The following is a 22,225-nucleotide window of genomic DNA, read 5'->3' on the forward strand; positions in this document are numbered from 1 at the left end:
AAAAGTGCAGCATACAGGAAATTGTGGAGTGCTGGGGAAGAAATGAAGGGTGCGTTTTATTTATTGAAGTACAGTTAACAGACGGTGTTATATTAGTTTTAGATGTTGAATATAACAATTAAGAATTTTATCCATTAGTGCCCATCACGTTAAGTGTGTTCTTTTTTAAATTTTAACTCCCAAGTAGTTAATCTACAGTGTTAAATTAGTTTCAGGTGTACCGTATAGTGATTCAACAGTTCCATGTATTACTCGGTGCTCAGAAGATAAGTGTCCTCTTATCCCCTTTATCTATTGCACCCATGCTCCCAGCTTCCCTCTCTATTCTCTTGAGTCTGGTTTTTTGTTTCTCTTTTTTCTTTGTTTTCTTTCTTAAAATCCATAAATGAGTGAAATTATATGACATTTGTCTTTCTTGGACTTATTTTCTCTAACATTATACTCTCTGGGGTCATCCATGTTGTTATAAATGGCAGGATCTCGTTCTTCTTTATGGCTTAGTAATATTCCTCTGTGTGTGTGTGTGTGTGTGTGTATACATGACATCTTCATCTATCAGTGAACACGGGTTGCTTTCCTGTCTTGGCTATTGTTAATAATGCTGCAGTAGTAGGGGTATATATTTTTTTGAATTAGTGTTTTCATTTTCTTTGAGTAGATACCCAGTAATGGAATTACTGGATCATAGGGTAATCCTATTTATAACTTTTCAAGGAACTTCCACACTGTTTACCACAGTGACTGAACCAGTTTGCATCCCCACCAACAGTACACCGTGGTTCCTTTTTCTCTACATCCTTGCCCATACTTGTCATTTCTTATTTGTTTTATTCTAGCCACTCTCACAAGATTAAGATTCTGATTCTAGCCCTATCTCTCTTTTATGAGGGTTTTAAAAAAGATTTTATTTATTTGACAGTGAGAGCAAGAGAGCACAGGCAGGGGCAGCAGCAGAAAGAGAGGAAGAAGCAGGCTCCTGGCTGAGCAGGGAGCCCGATGTAGTGCTCGATCCCAATTCTAGTAGTTTTTTGTAGAGTCTTTAGAGTGTTCTATATATAGAATCATTTCAAATGCAAATAGTGGAAGTTTTACTTTTTCCTTACCAATGTGGATGCCTTTTACTTCTTTTCCTTGTCTGATTGCTGGGTAGGACTTCTCATACTATGTTGAGTAAAGGTGGTTAGAGTAGGCATCCTTGTTTTGTTCCTGTTCTTAGAGGAAAAGCTTAACAGTTTTTCACCATTGGGTATAATTTTAGCTGTGAATTTTTTTGATATGGCATTTATAATCTTGAGGTATGTTCCCTTTAAATCTACTTTTTTGGGAGTTTTTATCATGAGTGAATGTTGTACTTTATCAGAAGCCTTTTTTCTGCATCTGTTGAGATGATCATGTAGTTTTTATCCTTTAATTATTGATTCGATTTACCACACTGGTTGGTTTGTGAATATTGAACCACCATTGCATCTCTGCGATAATAATTTGCCACTTCATTTTGGTAAATGATTTTTTTAATGTATTACTCCGAATTTGGTTTGTTAATATTTTGTTGAAGATTTTTGCATCTGTGTTAATCAGGGAAACTGGCCAGTAATTTTTTTTGTAATGTCTTTCTTTGGTCTTGGTATCAGACTAATGCTGGCCTCATAGAATGAATTTGGAAGTTTTACTTCCTCTTCTATTTTTTTTTGGAATAGTTTGAGAAGAATAGGTATTAACTTTTTTTTAAATGCTGGGTAAAATTCATCATGAAATCCCCTGGTCCTGGACTTTTGGTTGGAGTTCTTTGATTACTGATTCAATTTCTCTGCTAGTAATCAGTCTGTGCCAATTTTCTATTTCTTTCTGATTCAGTCTTGGAATATTACATGTTTCTAGGAATTTGTCCCTTTCTTCTATGTTTGATTTCTTGGCATATAATTTTATCATAATATTCTCTTAACAATCCTTTATATTTTTGTGGTATCAGTGGTTTCTCCTTTTTCATTTCTGATTTTATTTTGGTCTTCTCTCATTTTTTTCTTGGTGAATCTGGCCTAGTGATTTACCAGGTTTGTTGACCTTTTCAAAGAACCAGCTCCTTATCTTTTCTATTGTTTTGTGGTTGTTAGTCTTTATTTCATTGCTTGAGCTCTCATCTTTATTATTTCCTTCCTTCTACTAGTGTTGGGTTTTGTTTGTTCTTGTTCTTCTAGCTCCTTTAGGTGTTTGCTTGAGTTTTTTTCTTGTTTCTTGAGGTATGTCTGTATTACTCTAAAATTTCCCTCTTAGAACTGCTTTTGCTGCATCCTAAATATTTTGGACCATTGTGTTTTCATTTTCATTTGTTTCCATGTATTTTATTTCCTCTTTGATGTCTTGGTTTACCCATTCGTTATTTAGTACCATGTTATTTAGCCTCCATGTGTTTGCATTTTTTCCAGTTTTCTTGTAACGGATTCCTGGTTTCTTATTCCTGTGGTCCACGAAGATGCATCATATGATTTCAGGCTTATTAAATTTATTGAGACTTGTTTTGTGACCTAACATGTGATGTCACCTGGAAAAGGTTCCATATGCACTTGTAAACAATGTATATTCTACTGATTTTGTATGGAATGTTCTGTATGTATCTGTTAGGTCCATCTAGTCTAATGTGTCATTGAAACCACTATTTCCTTGTTGTTATTGGGTTTGGATGATCTGTCCAGTGATATACATGGGGTGTTAAAGTCCCCTGCTATTGCTGTATTCCCATTAGTTTCTCCCTTTTTATGTGTTAATAATTGCCTTTTGTTTCTCCCTTTTTATGTGTTAATAATTGCCTTTTGTATTTTCGTGCTTCCATTGTTGGGTGCATAGATACAATTGTTTTATCATCTTGTTGGATTTTCACTTTATATAGTGCCTTCTTTGTCTCTTGCTTCGATCTTTGTTTTAAAGTCTACAATTTGTCTGATGGAAGGATTGCTACTGTAACTTTTTTTTTTTCACTTGCATGTATGTATATGTTTTTTACCCCTTTGTTTTTCAGTCTGCATGTATCTTTAGGTCTGAAGTGAGTCTCTTATATATAGCATATAGATGGGTCTAGTTATTTTAATCCATTCGGTCACCCTTTGTCCTTTGAAGCATTTAGTCCATTTACATTAAAGTAATTATTGTTGGGTACGTATTTATTGCCATCTATTATTTGTTTTATGGTTGTTTTTATGGTTCTCTGCTCCTTTCTTCTCTGGATCTCTCGCCTTGTGCTTTGATGGCCTTCTTTAGTGTTACACTTGGGTTTTTGTTTCTTGATTTTTGTGTATCTATTATAGGTGTTTGATTTGCAGTTACCATGAGAATCATATATAACATCCTAAGTATATAACAATTTCTATTAAGTTGTTGGTCATTTAAATTTAAACCCATTCTAAAAGCACTACATTTTTACCCCATCCTCCACATTGTATGTATATAATGTTATAATTTGCATCCTTTTTTGTGAGTTCCTTGACTGATTTTTGTACATAAAATTGATTTTTACGCCTTTTGTGTTTTAACCTCCATAATGGTTTCATAAGTGATTAATCTACTTCCTTTATTTATTTGATTACCTCTACCTTTGAAATTTTTCCCTTTCATAGTTTTCTTCCAGTGGAAATGTTAAGTTTTTTACACCTTTATAGTGTTTTATCTATTGAAATGCTCTTCTATTAGATGTCACTTTTCCCACTGTGAAAATGTTTTCTTGTCCATATACATATGTGACAATGAATCTCTGTCTTTGCTGTATTCATACATACAACTTGATTAGATCTTAGTGATTTCTTAGTACAAGTTCTTAGAACAAGGGATAATTTTGAGGCTGCTTTGATTTAGGGAAACTCAATTAACAATTGGCAGTGGTTTTTAGGAATGTTGAAGTAGCTATGGTGGACTGAGACTTCCCTGAAGGCTTTTATAGAGATTTTTTTGGTTGATCTTGATGGAATCTCTACATCAAAATATTCACTGATGTTTGAGAAGAGAAGAAGGGGTGGTAAAGTGGGACAACAAATAAAGTAACAAGATTCTTACCCTGCTTGCAACATTTCCAGTAAAAGCTAGAAATACATAGCTTAGTCATCAGACCAGGAATACCTGTCTGCATTGATATTCAGAGACCCAGTGAGTTCAGTGACCTTAGCATGTTGTGTAATTATGAAATCAACCTGCCTACATATACAGTGGATTAGTTCATTCTTTCCCTTGATTTCTCAAATTTCTAGATATTTGGATTTCTGAAATCAAGAAATTTTATTTTGTTATGTAAGTGTTTAGGTGACTTCTAAAGCCCATCTTTTTCAAAAATAACTTCCAGGAAATGAATATATGTTTGATTAGTAAATTATATTTTATTTATTTGTTTATATTGTTCAGCTATACAAGTACATAGCTCAGTCTACACATTAGACTATGAACTGATCCATATATGCATACATTTCTGCTGAAAATCTAAGTACAACCGACCTATGCAACTATCCTGATGTTATGGTAGTCAAGAATTGTATCCATTATTCCAGCATATGTTAATTCTTTGCTAGTTTGCAAGATCTTTGAAGACAGAATACTACTATTTGCATGTTTGTATTCTTCCTTAGAGATAATATGACTCATTACATGAGGTAGAAATCAATAAATATTTTTAAAACTTATAGATGATGTATTCCCAGTGCTGTTTAAAGAATTCTATAAAGGAAAAGCTGAGAATGTTGTATTGGTGTTACAGTTCTAGCACCTGCTTTGGGAGTGCTGTCTTTCCTCAAGGTGTTGGTAATGCCAGACCGTTCTCCACTCCCTAAACCAAGCTGACTAGCTAGAGCGGTTATCGTCACAGGTGGTGGTGCTGGCTTCAGTTGCAGTCTGTGCCTCTGCCTTTCCTTCTCCCTCCCCAATCCATTTCCCACATTTGTAACAGAGGGGTATTTCAAAATCATAAACCCGATTATATTCCTTGCTTAAAATTCTCCTAAGACCTTCTCATTCTCTTTTGACTGTAGATTGGTGGCCCTCCTTCTTCTGTACTTGTGTATACATCCATCAGAATGCTCATCCCCCACACTGCATGTGGATTTCTGGGTTATTATGGATTGTGACAGAGGTATAGACTTTCGGTTTTGTATCCACCAAAGTCTTCCTTCCACACAACAGAACCATGCATAGATACGTTGCAATGTCTATACCTCAGTGTCCTTTCTCATTCAGTAAACTTTGTAAACATTTCTGGTTCCACCCTTTGGGTTTTTTATTGCATACACACAGTAGGAAGACATGGGCCTAAATATGACAAGTGGCCATAAATACGAATTTCTGTAAAAGTCAAACAAGAAGGTGGACTTTGTGTAATTTCAGACATGTGCTCATTTGCACGCCTGTGGGTTGCCCTATTTTATGTAATTGTCCATAAAAATGTGGCATGGAATCTTCATTATTTTTAATATAGATAGCACATGCCCATCCAAATGAAGAATTTTAAGCAAATCTACTTTTTCCCTCCCAAATACTTAATTAGTCATTTCAAGACATTTTTGATATTCTAGCCTTTGTCTTAGGTGGAGCTGTTAAAGTTAAATAAGTGTGAATATCTGTCAAATACAGTTCTTGCAAGAGTGCACGTACATTTTATATATTGTGAGAAAAGCATAATTAATAGCTAATTAGGATAATGAAAGTAATATACACCAGATGTAGAGAAGACCTTGTGGAAAATTAGTATGAATTAGATAACATGCGATTTGGTCAAAGCAAGCTTGTTGAGAAGAATTAAAACAGTGGACATGTGGAGGGACAATCAGTGGCTGTCTAGCTCCTACACCTAGGGAATAATTTAATCAAGTTTGCTATTGTAATACTCAGGGCTTCAAGCTGTTCCGTTTTCACAAGTTGATAACTTGGGATTTGGGCCTTGATTTGCAGCATTCCTATACGGTCCAAGTTTCATGTTGAGATGATCACTTATCAAGTACTTTAATAAAATCATCTCCATGTATAAAAATGGAAAAGTACTAAGAGATCTTGTGTGCTCTGATTCATGCTCCATATCTTCCAGGTACTAGCTAACTAATGCAAGTCTAATACAAGTCTAACTCATTTCCTTCTTAATACTCATTGACTGGCCATGGTCTGGTTTTCTTTTCTATTTTTTTTAATTCCCTCTAATTGTTCACCTGCTTTTCTTATTAGAAACTGAAATTCATTAATTTCTTGATTGGTTGATGTAGCTATATTTTGAAGCAGCATATTTATAATAAGTCACTATCTAACATCTATCGAACTCTTAAGTGCCAAGTGTTATGCTAAGTATTTTGCAAACCTCGTGGCACTGAATGCTCATAGCAGTAGGTACAGGTATCATAAATTGTCTTTCTTTGCATTTTTCAGATGAGGTAACTAAGCCATAGACAGATAAGTAATTTGTCCAAGTTGTTAGTGTTGCACTTGAGATTGGAACCTCTGTACCTACAGACCACTTTCTCTTAGCCACTATATACATATATTGATAGTTATAAATATTGTAAAAAGAAAAAATTACATCTTTATTTACATAAGGATAGAGTAGAGGTAGTCTTTTATGTCATAGATCATCATGATTAATTTACTTCATTGATTTTTATCAAGCTGCTACACCACAGCCGTCATCTGTATTACAGGCATTTTTCCCATACCCGTTAGGGATTACTAGTTGATGAGCTTTACAAACTATCTGTTCTCTATTTGCTGTTAGGCACTAATGTTTAAGCCATATTCCAATCTTGAAATGTCTGTAGGTAATAAAAACCTGGGCCACTAATGTTACTTACTAGGAGTTCTGTTAATGACAAAATCATGGGTCTACTCAGGAACTGAATAAATATAAACCTCAGTTATGGTTTAAGGTAATATGTCTAGCCCTGGTGCAAACACTTGAGTCTTTTTAAATGGTCAAAAGGAACTTAGTTGAGTTTCCTTTTTAAAATAGGAACCAGGGTGCCTGGGTGTCTCAATTGGTAGACTATGCGACTCTTGATTTCAGGGTTTGTGAGTTCGAGTCCCACGTTGGGCATAGAGATTACTTAAAAACAAGCAAACAAATACATAAATAAAATGAGAATAACCTGTAGATTGAAATGGGTGTTTGAAAGGTAGGGTCAAACTGTGACGTAAAGCTCACACATCAAAGTATAGTAATAATTCTAGTATTAAAAGAAAAAATTGCACAGCTCCAAGTAGATAGTCTTTACTGATTGTTAACTACTGATTGTTAATTAAATGGAGATTATTTCTCCATTTAATTTTTGTGGCGCTTAAGATACGTGTTTTATAGATTTGCCATCAACATGTCTTATTTCATGAAATTTGTCTCCTGAATTCTGATATAAATCCTCATAGATTACTTCATCAGTAAAATCTTACTTGCCCACCTACTTAGATAATGAGAAAAAGAAAGGTGTCTGTTTTGTTCAGTACACTTTGAAAATCTCATTTCTGTCTAGAGAGGGCCGGGTTAAGTGCTAAGAGGTACCATGTTTTATGCATTATTGACTTTTCCCCCCCAAAGGCATGAGATTCGAGAACAACTGCTTTCAAAGTTCCTGCCAGCTATTTTACTGTTTGTGTATATATGTATGTTACTAAATAATTTTGACACTATGTGGTATATTCTGCAGTAGGAGGCTGGTGAATAATCAAATAATCTTTAAGTACATGGGAAGATATTTTTAAAAGAGAAAAATAATGCCTGCACGTGGAAACTCAAATTAAAATATGTGAATTGACAATGAGTGTAATGAACTCAAGAGCTGTTTCTCTGGGGGCAGAATAAAATAAATTTAAAAATCATCCAAAAAAGGGGTGCCTGGGTGGCTCAGTTGGTTAAGCAGCTGCTTTCTGCTCTGGCCGTGATCCCAGGGTCCTGGGATGGAGCCCTGCATGCTCAGCAGGGAGCCTGCTTCTCCCTCTTCTCCCGACTTGTGCTCTCTCTTGCTATCTCTGTCTCAAATGAAGTCTTTTAAAAAATCATTCAAAAAAGCTTTTGACCACATATACATAAGATTATGAATGAGAAATGCTATGTAAAAATTAGTATAAGATATTAAATTTCAAAGAATGTCATGCAGAATGGAAATCAGAATGGATCCCAGATGGGTAAAATTCCTCTGTAATTGATAAATAATCCAAGAATTTTCTTTGTGAAGTGTAAAAGCACAATAAACTTAGAAAAGTTGTAACAACTAATAAAATTCAGTAAAGTGACTAGGATAAAAGATTAAATCTATAAAACAAATAACTTCCCCACATATTATTTATAACCTTCTTAAAAATACAATTGGGAAAGCTCCATAAATAATAGAAAAATAGATTTCATAATAAATACGAAATTAAATGAATCAAATTGAATTAAAATGTTACTGAGACCTATAAAAGAAACTAGAATAAATTGAGATACCCTATTTCTATAAGTTTACTACAGGGAAATGTTAAACAGAATAACATGCTGATTAGTACTTTGAAGTGATTTACAAAGAGTTCATAATGGAAAATGCTTTTGTCAATTGATAAAAAGTATGCATAGAAAATATCTAAATCAAAGACCATATGTCCAAATATAAAACTACAGCACAGACTGGATATGTTTAATTTTATGCTCTTTTTGTGTTTTTTTCTAATAAACATACATGCTTTTTGTAATGTGAAAAAAATATACACATTAAGTGTATTTTAATAATTTAGAGGAAAAGGTAAATACTTTCCTTTCCATGTTGTTTGACTTTAATGCAGGGATGGAGGAACTTTCTATGTATGTTTTCATTTACATACTTATTGTTATTTCTAACTTAAGGCTTTAAATTTCCTTAGAAAGATGTGCGGGACATCCTCACCCCCGTTCGGATTGAAGCTGCTTACCGCCTTGGGCATCATGTCATCAGTAAACGAAATGCAGAAGAGTTCCCACCACTTCAGCCAATTCTCCAGCAGAAGAAAGAAAAAGACATAATTGAAAAAACAGTAAGACTATTTTCCTTTATTCAAAACGTGATGTGCATGTAACTAAAGTAATTTTTTTGAAACATTGCCTAATTCCGGGGAAATGAGTTATCTTTCTGATTTCTTTAAAATTTTTTATGAATTTTTTAATATAAAAAGATTTATGGTATGTCTTGTTTTCCATTTTTCTTTATTTTTTATATTTCCTTTAGGATATTGAACTGAATATTTTAAAATCTGCATTTAGTCCCAGCAATAGCTTCCCATATACATGAGATGTTAATCTTCTTTCCTTGATTCCTTGCCCATGAGGAAAATAAATTGCTAGGGAGTGCTCATAATGACAGTGAGTCACATTCATGAGGTTTCTCTTCCCCTTTTTCATTTTCTGACTCCTTCTCTCTCATTTTGTCTCCTTCTCATTCACTTTACCCAGATCCATTCATATCTCAGTAGGCAAATTCCCTTGCTGGCTTTTACTCATTTATAAACATAAGTATTTCTGTTATACAACAATTTCTCTTTCAAATTCAACTACAGGCTTTGCAGCCATGTCCCAGGATCCATTGCATTTTGAGATGGATCTGGCATTCTAACCAGTGCACAGCCTTTTCTAATGTATTCCAAAATACCTCCATTTCACTGGCAGTGCGTTTACCCCTAGGAGTCCAGTTGTTTGGACCTTTCCTGTCCAACAACACAAAGACCTAGTCAACAGGATGTTTGACGGCATGGTAAAAACATTCATTAAAAGCATTTGCTAGGGGTGCCAGGGTGGCTCAGTGGGTTAAGCCTCTGCCTTTGGCTCAGGTCATGATCCCAGGGTCCTGGGATCCAGACGACCCCACCCCCACCCTCTTCCTGCTTCCCCCCCTCTCTGCCTCTGCCCACCTCTCTGCCTACTTGTGATCTCTCTCTGTCAAATAAATAAATAAAATCTAAAAAAAAAAAAAAGTACTTGCTCATGGCACAAGGAATGTAGAAGGCAGAAGGGACACTTGAAGGGCTAGTTCATATTCTGTCTAGACAAATTGCTACTAAGTCACTTGAAGCAATTTGAGCTGACACTCATGATTCTCTAGAACACTAGATCAGGTGAACATGATAACTCAAGGCAAGTTTTCTCAATACCCTTATGAATATATCTATGGTAGATCTACGGAAGTCAGTGTTTTCACCCTTCTGTTGAACTTTAGTTGTCAATATCAACTATTCTTAACTATGTTTAATAATGAAAACCACAGTGTTGTAAGTACATAAGCCCAAACCTGGCAACGTGTAGTTACATTAGAATAAAATTCTACCTTTTGGTTTTTAGAGCACATGCTTTACAAGTAAGAGTGATAGGGAAAAAATCATGTTTACCTAATCATTTAGAGAAAGATTTGCACTTCCCTTCTGCTTCACCAGGTTGAGGTAGTCTGTGGTCGGATGCACTATTTGACAACATGCTAGTCATTTTCCATTTAATGAACCTAGCTCCTCCTCTGACCTTCTAGATTTCTCTTAGCATCTCTCCCTTTTCACCTGTTCCTCCCAGCTTCCTTTTTCTCTCTCTCCACTCTTTTCTTTATACCTCAGGTTTTCCCGTGTACCTTTGAGTATCTCTGGGTCCTATTAAAATGCTCTGAGTTAAGTAGATTCTAGAACCCTGAGTGTCAACTATTACTATGTTCAATGTGTCCTCAGAGTAAAATTTCTAAATTTCTTTATTTTGCTGTTTTCAATAAATATAAGCCCATTGTCCTACCATCTGTGAAAAGTCAGGGCCATGTTTATTTGTAATACGTGGTATCAAACTGTAGCACCAGAAAATTGAAAGGAACTCAGCAGTGAACATCTTGGCAGCACAGATTTTAAACACTTACCTCTAAAACTTTATCTCAGTTTTATTAAACTCATTTTTTCCCATAACAATTTATAAAAGAAGCAATAATGTTTTCCATTAAACAAATTTAGGCTTTCAGTTTACCTGTTGGACGAATCAGTTCCTTTAGCCCTACAGTTGTCATTTGAACCTGTGACTAATTCAAAAGTGGCAAAATAAGTCATAGATGTCTTGTGCTTAAGAATAGAGGTATCCCAAATTGTTGAATTACCGTAAAAAATACTGTTATGTTTTATTTCCAGATAAACTTTGCAAGATTTTGTGCCCATGAAAATTGTTCAGCTGATTTACAGGTTTCTGCGAGATTTGGATTTTTAAAGTAAGTATAATTTACTGTTACTCATCAAGATGGGCAATGGGTGTGTGCTTGTAGGTACGAAAGAGAAAAGGACTAAGAACTATTCCTTAGGGATTAGCAGCATTCCAAGAATTGCGGGGGGGAAAAAAACAAACAAAAACCAACACTTTCCTGAAAGAGTAATCTATTTGTAATAAGGAATAAGTAATCTATTTGTCACCCACAGAACATAAATACACAGAGGTGACCAGTTTTTGAACAGTGAGAATATGTGAGCACCAAGATTTTATAAAGCATATTTTAATCTTTCACTGACCGCTCAGAAGATATTTCAGGATTTAGTTGTGCCTTGAGCTATCATGATTGCTACTATGTTTTAGACAGGTGTAAGTGCCTATTAATAGAGTTTTGGTGGCAAAATGAGCTAGTGTTCACTAACATATAATCCTTAGGTTTTTTATCATCCAAAAACTGGTAACATAAGTCAGACTGATGTACAAAAGAAATCCCTAAATGTATATGAGAACGTTTGAAAGGGAATAAACCACCTTGCTTGTCTAAATTCATAGAAGAGGGAATAGTAAAAAGATAATCCACGTATCATGCAAAGAATAGTGCCTACCTAGCATACAGTGAAAATTAGTTGAATGTTGGCTGCTGTTACTATTTTATCATGGGAAATAAACCAACTGCAATTTTATCAAATGTATCATGTCTAACTACCCTGTTTTGAAATTGGTCTGCGTGCTAGAGGGAAGATGTGAAAATGAGGACCAGAGAGAGAATCCATCGTGAGGTTGAGGGCTGATTGTGTACAGAAAGTAAGAGGGGACAGAGACATCAGTGACAGGACAGGAAAATGGGAAATTATTTGGGGGGAGGTGGAGATAAAAAGGAAACAAGCTTAAATTGGGACATGTTGAATTTGGTGGGATTTCTACATGCAGCTTTTCACTTGAAAATCTAGTTCAGGATTGTTTGGAAGTCGTCTACACATTAGCGATCTGTGAGCATGAAGGGGCCTGGGGTAGGGAATGTGTGGAAATGTGAATTTCCCAGAGGAAAGAATGAGGGATCAAGTTGGGGAGGGGACAGTTTTATTTAACAGTCTTCACAAGAATAGGGAGTCCCTGGGGGAAACTGTAAAGGTATCCCCAGAGAACTAAGACAAGCAAATCCATAGTGAAAGAGCCAGTGGAAAATACAGAAAAAGGGACTTCATCTTGTAAAATTTTATAGAGAGCTCAGATAGCACAATGCCTGGGGCAAGGTCATGGGAACTAGCATTGAAAATGTGACTGGTGGGTGAGAAAAGGATGTCCCTGGCAACTTTTAAGATGGAAATGTCACTGCAGGAGTAGCCAAGGGGGAGTCTGAGTTCAAAGGGAAAAAGCATATACTGGGGACGAGTAGGTTCAACTGAAAAATTTCTAGGTGGTGATGAAATTCGTTATTTATCGAATCATGGGACGACACAAACACATGTGAGGGTCAAAGGCAGAGTAAAAACTAAATTGGAGAGGGAAATGGACTTCAAGCCTGGAGCACTTTTCAGACTCTGTCAGGACTCTCTCTCTCCCCTCTGAAGCACCGGCAGCTGCTCCCTTCACCTTTTGCACGTCTTTTGCTTTAAGTTCCACGTTGCCATCAAACTCGGGTTCCCCTCCAACTTCTCTAGCTCTTTCTCACTTGTCACTTGAGGATCTTTGATGTTGGCTCTCTTGGCTTCCTAACCTGTCCACCCACCCCTTTCTCACACCCCCCTGTTTTCCCTGAGTAATCGTGCCCACAGCTGTGACCTCGCCTGGCCTGTCTACACTGCTGATGCTCAGATCAGTATCCGAGTTTCACACCCACATATGCAACTGTCCTGTCCTCTTGGGTGCCCAGTCACTATCCACCAGTGACACAACCATTAGTCTCCAAAGCCAACAACCTGGAGCTCAACCTGCATTTTTCTCTTTCTTATCCCTGAGGTACAGTAAATTACTAAGTTCTGTAATACTACCACCTACAGGTGTATTTTATATATCATGCTTCTCTCCCCACCCCGCCCCCTCTCTCGCCCTCTCCCTCTCTCTCTCTACCACTCTTGCTCTAGACCAGATACTCAATATCCTTCCTGGGTCCCCAACCTTTCCCACTCTTTGGGCTTCTGACCTCTGATTTTATAATATTCTAAATCCTCATCTGTGGTATTTCCAGAATGTGAGCTTTCTTTCTTTCTTTCTTTTTCTTTCTTTTTTTTTTTTTTTTTGTTAAAGATTTTTATTTATTTGACAGACAGAGATCACAAGTAGGCAGAGAGGCAGGCAGAGAGGGGGAAGGAAGCAGGCTCCCTGCCGAGCAGAGAGCTGATGTGGGGCTCGATCCCAGGACCCTGGGATCATGACCTGAGCAGAAGGCAGAGGCTTAACCCTCTGAGCCACCCAGGCACTCTGAGTGTGAACTTTCTAACATATATTCTGATAACAGGGCTCCAAGGGCTCATTAAAACTTAAAATCTCAACCACACCACGGGACTTTTTTCCATGAATGGCAGAATACTTGTTTGACCACGCATTCTCAAGCCTCTGTATCTTTTTCTTCCTCCTACTTATCTATCTGATTAACTCTCATTTGTCTTATAAATCTCAGCTGTTTTTCTTTGTCTCCAAGTACAGGAACATAAGTCCTGTGACCCTGGTCCTTTTGCATTTACGCTCACCACTCTTACTGTCTGTCTCCACACTGTCCTGTGAGCTGCATCAAGATAGGTTTCTGTCTTTTCATCTGAGGTTCCCAGTGCCTAATAAAGAGCCTGGAGTGCTATAGGTGACTAATGGTTGTTTTCTGAGAATAGAACAAGGTCCTTAGGAAACAGCATAAAATGGGATCAGACTCTAGGAGTTAGCTTTAGAGAGAAGTTAAGATTGTCTTTATCTTGAGCGAAGAAAAAGGTGCTTGACAAAAATTAAGAAATCTCAAAGTGGCAGGAAGGGAAATACAGAGAAATCAGGGATGGCTGGGATAAAAAGTAAGTTAATATATGGAAAGTGAGGGCTTTGAGGATGGACTTGGGAACTTGAAGAGAATGGGAAAAGATTCAAAATAGCTGTTAAGATAAATGGGATAGGAAAGAGTAAAAAGGTTGACAAACAGTGTTGAGTACCCTGCTGGGGTGGGATCACATATGGCAGAGAATAAATTAATTCTTTTCACTTAGGCAATGCCAATATAGCCTTGAGCATCCACAGTTGAGGGCCAAGAAGCCCTAACCTATTTGATTTATAATTGGACTTTATACTTAAATTATCCAGATTGGCTGCTCAGAGAGTCCAAAAACAATGACTACTAACTACTTTGTATCCCAGCATGTAATGTGGGGCCTTTGTTGAGTTATTAGACGAATAATTTACAGCCTCCCCATTCATGTATTTATTTTCTTCCTTAGATGCTTAGTTTTCTTGGTGTTTTTGCTGTCATGGGCCTCTGATAAGAAGAGCTGCTGGGTGAAAGCTTATCTAAGCTATAAATAAGTAGTGTTTTCGTTTTCTTAAACCAGACACTCCCACTGTCCACTTTGTCATCTTTCTCTGCAACCACACTGGCCTATGAAAAAATGGGACAGTGACGTTTATATAAAAATTTTACTAATAACACTTAAGTTCTGTCCTGAAGAATGAAAATACGTCTTAATAAGAAATGAAATAATTTATCTGTCTTCAGTACATATTTTCTCACAATAAGAAAATCTGTTATCTACTTTTTTTTTAACTTTGAAGTGATCATATTTCTTGACGTTTGTCAAATCCATCACGATTTTAAATGGCAGCCAGTGGTGGGGAAGGCAGCATCTCTGAAGGTGTGGGCTTTGAGTCACCTTCATGAGAATCACCTGGAATGCTTAATAGAAATGCAATTTTCTAGGCCCCAGAACATCTGAATCAGAATCTATGGGGCACCAGGCCAGAAATAAGTATCAAAAGGGGTATGAGTGGTTTTTATCAAACTAAAATCTGGGAAGCAATGCCGTGGTGGTGAAGAGTTTCAGATCTGGTCAAGCTAATCTGGTTAAAGTTTATCTACCATTTACTAGCTGAATGGCCTTTTTAAAGAAGCCTTTTCCCCTCTGTAAACCTCTTTCCTCCTTGATCAGAAGATAAAATCATTCCTACTCTATAAAATTGCTTCAAAGGTAAAAATGCAATACTGCAAACTAAGTGCATAGCACAAAGCTTGAAATACATGAAGGTTCGTGGAAGTTATTTCTGGTAACACTGTTACTGGGATATGGGTAGACCATGATTTAAAAAAAAAAAAAAAAATTTGGCCATAATGTGAAATACTGCCACTGAATCCTTGGCATTTTCTGCATGTGGACCGGTGGTTTCTCTGAAGTTGAAGGTTTCTTTCTGTCCCAAGAAAGCCGCTGATGGACTGGGTCGGCAGTTGGCCATTTCATGAAGTTTGAAGTGGCATGGATGCCAGTAAGAGGTCTAAGTCCCCCATCTTCTGCATCAACTAGGAAAGTTACAGGCTGTCTCCGTTAGGTAAATGATACTGACTTGCGGAGGTTATACGTGAAAGCTCTTTTCATCAATCCTTAGGCCCCCAGTGAAGGGTTGCGACACAGTGCTGTGTCTTGGGATAAATTGTCACCTATCAGACCAAACTGTGCCTCTCCCCCACAGAGGTCCTCTCTCCCTGCTCAGGAATAGTAAGCACGCTTGCGGCCCATTCTCCCCACCATAACCCCTCTGGCACAGAGGGCATTGAGGTGCCTCCGAGCGCTGACCCGCTTTGGGTCAATGCATTTCCACAGCAAAGAGCAGGAGCTTCTGCGAACAGAGTGCCCACAGCAAGCCAAGCAGCGCAGGCGCACACTGTCTCACGTGCTCATTAACTTGAGGCTTCTAACCGGAGGTCTAAATTCTCGGACCATCAGCCCTGATCGTATGAGTTTGCCTGACAAAACGAAGATGAGCAAATATGATTTTTATCCAGATTACAAATACAGTAGCAGGTATTAGCCCTCACATCGACAGTTTAAAATCAAGTCTTTCATATTCATGACTGATCTAGATGACACTGCTTCCCTTCTGTACTGCAGTCATGCATCCTGGGTAAGCCATGAAGGCTTTTCCTGAGCAAGTGCGTTCATTGGGTTAGGACCGCTTGTAACTGCAGTTGACAATACTTGGTGAATTGTAGGTTAAATAATAAAGGCGCTTAATTGTTTTTGCATAATAAGCAGGAGGTGGCTGTAGGCTTAATAGGCAGCTACCAAAATCTGGGCATGCATGGTTATCCTCCCCGTTTTCTTGGCTTTTCCCTTATTGTCCCCCAAAGACTGTAGCAGCATCAAGGCTGCCAACCAAAGAAAACGGGTAAAAGCAAAATTCTGTGTCCCCTCGAGGCTGCCTTCGAGGAAGGGAATCCCCTTAGCAGACCTCTTACTCTGATTTACAGGACCTTGTCGCAAGCTCATCCACGAATTATTGTAGAGCAATCGTAATTCATTCCCTGAAGCTGAACGAGGGGCCTCTCTTCTGCAACAGCAAGGGAGTACTGCCTTCTGCCTCCTGCTCTACTCCGTGGGACCTCCAGGAGTCCGCCTTTATTCAAAGGCAGACTCCTTAAATGTTAGTTAACTGACATATCGTAGTTGATGAGAATTGTCCAGTATTTTCTTTTTCTCTGAAGACAGTAGCAAAAAGGCACCATTTCACATGTAGGCTTGTAGGCCACTTGCTGCAGGCTTATTTTTTGTCAAATAAATGACTCCTGGACCTCAACACAGGTAACATCTCCATTTGCATTATATTTCGTTCTAGCATCTTGATTAAAAACATGTTAGCCGTGAAGCCCTAATTCATCTTATCAAAGCATTCATTATCCTAAGACATGGGGAGAATTTCTTGCAAAATAAAACGATATTGTTCACTTAGGGAAAACATAGAGCCTGCTGCCGAAATCCATCATTTTTCTATTCTTCCTTTTTCACTTATTAAGTTATGATTCTCTATGTACACAGTACCTTGATTTGTTTAAATTGTGTGGATTCTGGGCTGCTTTGTAAATTTCAAGCGTGCATTGTGCATGTTTTAATGAAGAATGAACCACAATTCCCGGGGAAAGCTCCGTTCAGCCTTGTCGCACTTCCAGATGTGCACCTGGACCTTTCTTCTGTCTCCCATAAAAAGCTGGTGGGTATCTTTCTGAGGGCACCCTGTTAATGAATCCAGATACAGTAAGATGTATATCGTCATTGTGGTAATGTGGCAAAATAGCTTAAAAATGGAAAATAAACCAGGAGTCTGGCTGCTGAAATGTGAACACAGTGTTTCTCCTTAATTTGCTGTTGTCTTGGAACCTAGCTGTTTATGCAGTGCTCTCACCTTCTGTTGCTTGTCTAAGTGCCAACTTCTTTCCCAAAGGTGCTCAGTGACTAATGCTTTGGTTACAAGCCAGAATATTTTATAAATGTCTATTTCTAGGCAGCTCTTCCACAAGTCTTAATTAAACTTTAATGTCAAGCTGAAGTTTACTTTTAGAACCTCTTAGGTTCCTTCAGTTGTAACATGATTGCAGAGCAGTGGGGGGAATGTAGGACACCCGGGTCCTCATGCATTTATTTTCTCTCTGCCCTCTGTGCCGCCAAGCAGATGTGTACTTGTGGAACACAAAGGTTTAGGACAGGAGCCTGAGGAAATCACAGGCATTTCCTGAAATGGTGGGAGGAAGAGCATGCGGTCGCTGAGTCTGCTTCCTCCACTCGGAAAGGGTAGCTGTGGTGTAGGATTACTGTTGTGTTAGTTATTACACATCCTTCCAGAAAAGACCTAACGTTTCACACCCAGGGACCAGAAGCTAGAGATGCTGTGCACCCACTTGGTCTTCGTTCCTTCCTCCTCGATGTCCCCAGTGCCAACCCAGAGATTCTGAGGACGGGGTGGGGCCGGGGGGGCGTGGTTTCTCTGATGCTGCATCTGATGCCATCCCAAATAACAAAGCCTCTATCCGTGTCAGAATGATCAGATTTTAAATACAGTGATGTCCTTTTTTGTGCTTATTTTGTAACTAATGATACTTAGGTAGTTCTATGCCAGAGCCAGCAAACTCTTTCCATGAAGGGACAGAGTAAATATTCTAGGCACAGAGGTCTGTCTCCGCCTCTCACCTCTGCAGTCACAGAGCCGAAGTTGCCCCAGATGAACAAGCATGGCTGTGTTCCAATAAACCCCAAGGACAAAACCAGGAAGGGGTCCAAATTTGGCCTTTAGACAGCAGATTTTGAGACCCTTGTCTATGTACATTTGCTTTTTACATGACCATTCTGTAGTATGTTTTTATTTTTTGGTATACTAGAGTGCCTTAGAGAGTATTTTGTTATTTATATATAAGTTGTTGGTATAATTTAAGCTGGGTGCCAAAATTTGCCAGATTTAGACATGCTTAGGAGTTAATCCTGGGTTCACAAACCGTAGAGGTGTCCTTCTAGACAGATAGACTAACCCAACAGAAATACATCTATATGCTCCCCGAAAGACTGTAATAGCTCCGAATTAGAATTGTCAAAATTCCCAATGATTATTGGATAAAGAAAATGTGGTATGTTTATAAATGGATACATATATGCCAATGAGGATAAACCACTCACAACTCCATGCATCTGTAGAGTTTAATGTTCTAAACAAAATTTTAAGTACAGAAAACCTGATAGGTAAAAATTAAATACTCTGTGATTCCACTTATAAGAAATAGAAAAACTGGGCAAAGCCAGTCTATAGTAAAATAAAAAAGGAAGATGATGGGTAGAGGAAGGGAGGGGGCGTAAAGGCATTTCTCTCTCGTGCTAGTGATACATTTTCTTGATTTAGGTGTTGCTTTCATTAGTGTATTCAGTTTGTAAAAATTCCCCGAACTGAATTTTAGGATATGTGTGTTTTTCTATATGTGCTATCTTGATAAGTGTAAAATGGAAAGAAAAGTCAGGGTAAGAGGGGAAGAATTTTTAGGTATAACTGAACTGTGCAGCTTCTTTGATCTCTAACATTAGAAGGAGAAGAATGGGGAGAAGCAGCTCTAATTTGTTTGCATATTCGGAAGTTCATGAAAATAATTACTTCTCAGAAACTAGATTCTTTCCAGGGGCTCCTGGGTGGCTCAGTCAGTTAAGCATCCAACTTCAGCTCAGGTCATGATCTCAGGGTCCTGGGATTGAGACCCTAGTGGAGCCCCACATTGGGCTCTGTGCTCCATGGGGAGTCTGCTTCTCTCTCTCTCTCTCTCTCTCTCTCTCTCCCTCTGCCTCTCCCCTGGTCATGCACATGCTGTCTGTCTCAAATCTTGGGGGGAAAGAAAAACCCTATTTCCAGTATTGATATTGCCATTAATTTATTGGTTAGTTCAATAGCTGTATTGCTACTAAAATGTTGAGTTGTGTGATAGGGTATAGATCATATGAATGTAGTAGGGTAGATGTTTATTTAACGAAACATTTGGAATTTGTATACTGTCATGGGACAGACAAGCATGGATATCATTTGGTAGAATTTATAATGAGTTGATGAACTTTCTTTTACAATCATTTATCCAATAATTTCTTCAGGTTTTCTGATGTTTTTCTTTAGTGTTATCCCACTGTCTTTAATGTTTGATACAGTGACATGCCACATATATTTTTTGAGCACTGTGTTTGTAGGCTCTGAGAAAACAGTGATAATCATGATCTAGCATCTACTTTCCAGTACTCACTCTAGTGATAATAAAAGCAGACTCTGTGAAAATGCTGCCTTAAAGGTGTGCCCAGTGTACTGGGAGAGGGAGAAGCTACTTTTGTTAGGGGGAATGCAGTGCTGAGCTATAGGGGTTAGCAAAGAGTATCAACGAGAAGAACTTCTCGTAACTATTAACACTTCGTTGAGTCTTGAACAAGAACAAATCAGCCAGAAACACAAAGAAGGGAAAATGTAAAGGAGAGGTAGCTTGAATTAAGACACAGACACAGATGTTTGGATACCTATTTGCAGGTGAGTATGTCTAAAGCAAAGGAATGAGTTGTGCAGTGCAAAGTGAGGTCTCCTGTGCTGTGCTCGTAAGTTAGCCTTCTTCTTGAAGGCACTGAAGCACGTCAAGCAGGCACATGACATTGTCAAGTTTGCTTTCTGGAAAGTGATCCTCTCTGGCAGTGTGAAAATTGGACTGGAGAAGGAGGGCTTGAGAAATCAATTAAGGGTATAATCCATGTTAAGTCATGTTCAGTCATGAAGTTTTCCTACTTTTATATTAAAAAAGAAATTAAATAGTCCTAAAATTAAATAAACCTAAATAACCAGAATGGTAGAAAAGCAAAAAGCAACATGCCCCGCTACCTTCAGGCAAAAGTGGTTCCCTGCCTTGAGTTCCCAGGGCTCCTCATTCACAACTCTTTCCCGTGGATTGGTAATATTTGTTTATATTTGTCTATTTGTCTATACATCTGTCTTTGACAAGCTCTCCAAAGGTCGGGATCTCTTAAACTGCTGTTGTATCCAGGAATGATGAACCTAATAATTATGTAGGGGGTTTCAGTTATAGTCAGTCATTCATGTGTCTTCAAATAATGGCTACAAGCATAAATTTGGAAACCTGTTCTTGAACCCTGTTCTCAGACACACTTTGTTTTAAATCAGTTCACAAATAACCCTTGAATACGGACTCTGTGTTTAGCATTTCTGTAGTTTATTTGGACACTGATCTTCTATACATTGTTGATCAGAATGGTACAGTGTAAGGTTGAGGAAAGCTTCTCAAGACCCAGGAGAGAGGTTACCTTTCTTATTGCTGGGATTAGCCTCAACTGACACTTTCCTCTCGGTCACATCCTTCACTGGCTGAACCAATTTTTCTAAATTTTAAATTCTTCTATAGAACCATCGTGTAAAAGTTTTCTTTGGGCTCTTCTAATTCTCTCATTGGTAAAGAGAATGGGCTGTGCAGGCATTTTCCTGGAGACTTTAGAAGATTTTGGCTGTGGTGCTTTGAAGAAGGGCCTTAAACCTCAGGTTCTTTATATATAAACGTGTTATTCTGAGGATTTCATGGGATGTGCATGAGCCAAATTTTCAGCATAGTAATTACTACTTCTGCGGATGGCAGCTGAGACTTCAAGATGCTGAAGCACCTCTTCCCACCTTGGAGGCCTGGGGCCAGAGCCAGAACTGGAAATCCTTACTCGTAGGTCTGGATTTGCAGCAGTCTGCTCTTTCTTTCCAGGTCACAGGATGGCAAAGCATGGCTGCAGTTCTATTTTAAATGTGGTCTAGTTATCGGTAGAGGGGACCAGCCTGCCTTGGGAAATGAATTCTGTTGCAACAGACTGTAGTGCTGTCCACTTGCTGGAGAGCCGTCCCTCCCGGGGCTGTGCTCATTCCCCCCAAACCGCCTCTGTTTGGGTGGTGGTTCCCTCGGCAGTCTCCTTTTCTCCCGGTCTCCCCCCATTCGGTTTACGCAGCAGCTCGGTCAAGGTCTTTTCCAAAATAAAGAAAAGAAACAAAGCTTTGCTTTTAGAAAAATACTGTGAAATACCGAGGGAAAATATGTTAAAGCTCTAGAAGTGAAACAGAAAGGAGAGTAGCTTAATTAGGGCTAATTAAAAAATAACAAACTTCCTGGGTAATAGCTGATTGAATTTATCTGAAACATGAAGAATTGAGTTCTCACATGAACTGGTGTCTACTTATATGGGCTCACCTCCCCCATGTTTTTTTTTCCTCCCAAATTAGTATTTTATGATCAGTATAAATGAGGGGATGGGATATTTATTTCCCAAACATTACTTACTTGTTACTAAGCAGTATTAAATATTACTTAATTTTTAGACCACATGAAAATAAGACCTATCTTGCTGTTGGAAGTATGAAGACAGTAATGTTGAATGTGTCCTTGTTTAATGCTGGAGATGATGCGTATGAAACAGCTCTGCACATCACACTCCCCGCTGGCCTTTACTTCATTAAGATTTTAGATCTGGTAAGTATCAAATACCATAGCATGATACTATATTTCATTTTTTAAAAATATAAATGGTGTAGGGGCACCCAGGTGGC

The 22,225-nt window shown here is 38.1% G+C and overlaps 1 protein-coding gene across 5 annotated transcripts in view; it reads left to right on the forward strand.

The window, feature by feature from the left end:
* The window catches only part of ITGA4 (integrin subunit alpha 4), a 79,888-nt gene that overhangs the window by 42,232 nt on the left and 15,431 nt on the right, over nt 1–22,225 (forward strand). For 3 of the 5 annotated variants that reach the window (XM_032356116.1, XM_032356119.1, XM_032356117.1), the window contains exons 16-18: nt 8,839–8,988; nt 11,098–11,174; nt 21,998–22,148. In XM_032356116.1, the coding sequence (XP_032212007.1) occupies nt 8,839–8,988; nt 11,098–11,174; nt 21,998–22,148 (378 nt within the window). Of the gene's footprint in view, nt 1–8,838; nt 8,989–11,097; nt 11,175–11,904; nt 13,450–21,997; nt 22,149–22,225 lie in introns of those variants that run through there. The other 2 variants (XR_004288809.1, XM_032356120.1) reach the window with 2 other exon arrangements.

The sequence above is a fragment of the Mustela erminea genome, chromosome 8 (genome assembly GCF_009829155.1).
Source record: "Mustela erminea isolate mMusErm1 chromosome 8, mMusErm1.Pri, whole genome shotgun sequence".
In the NCBI taxonomy this organism is placed as follows: domain Eukaryota; kingdom Metazoa; phylum Chordata; class Mammalia; order Carnivora; family Mustelidae; genus Mustela; species Mustela erminea.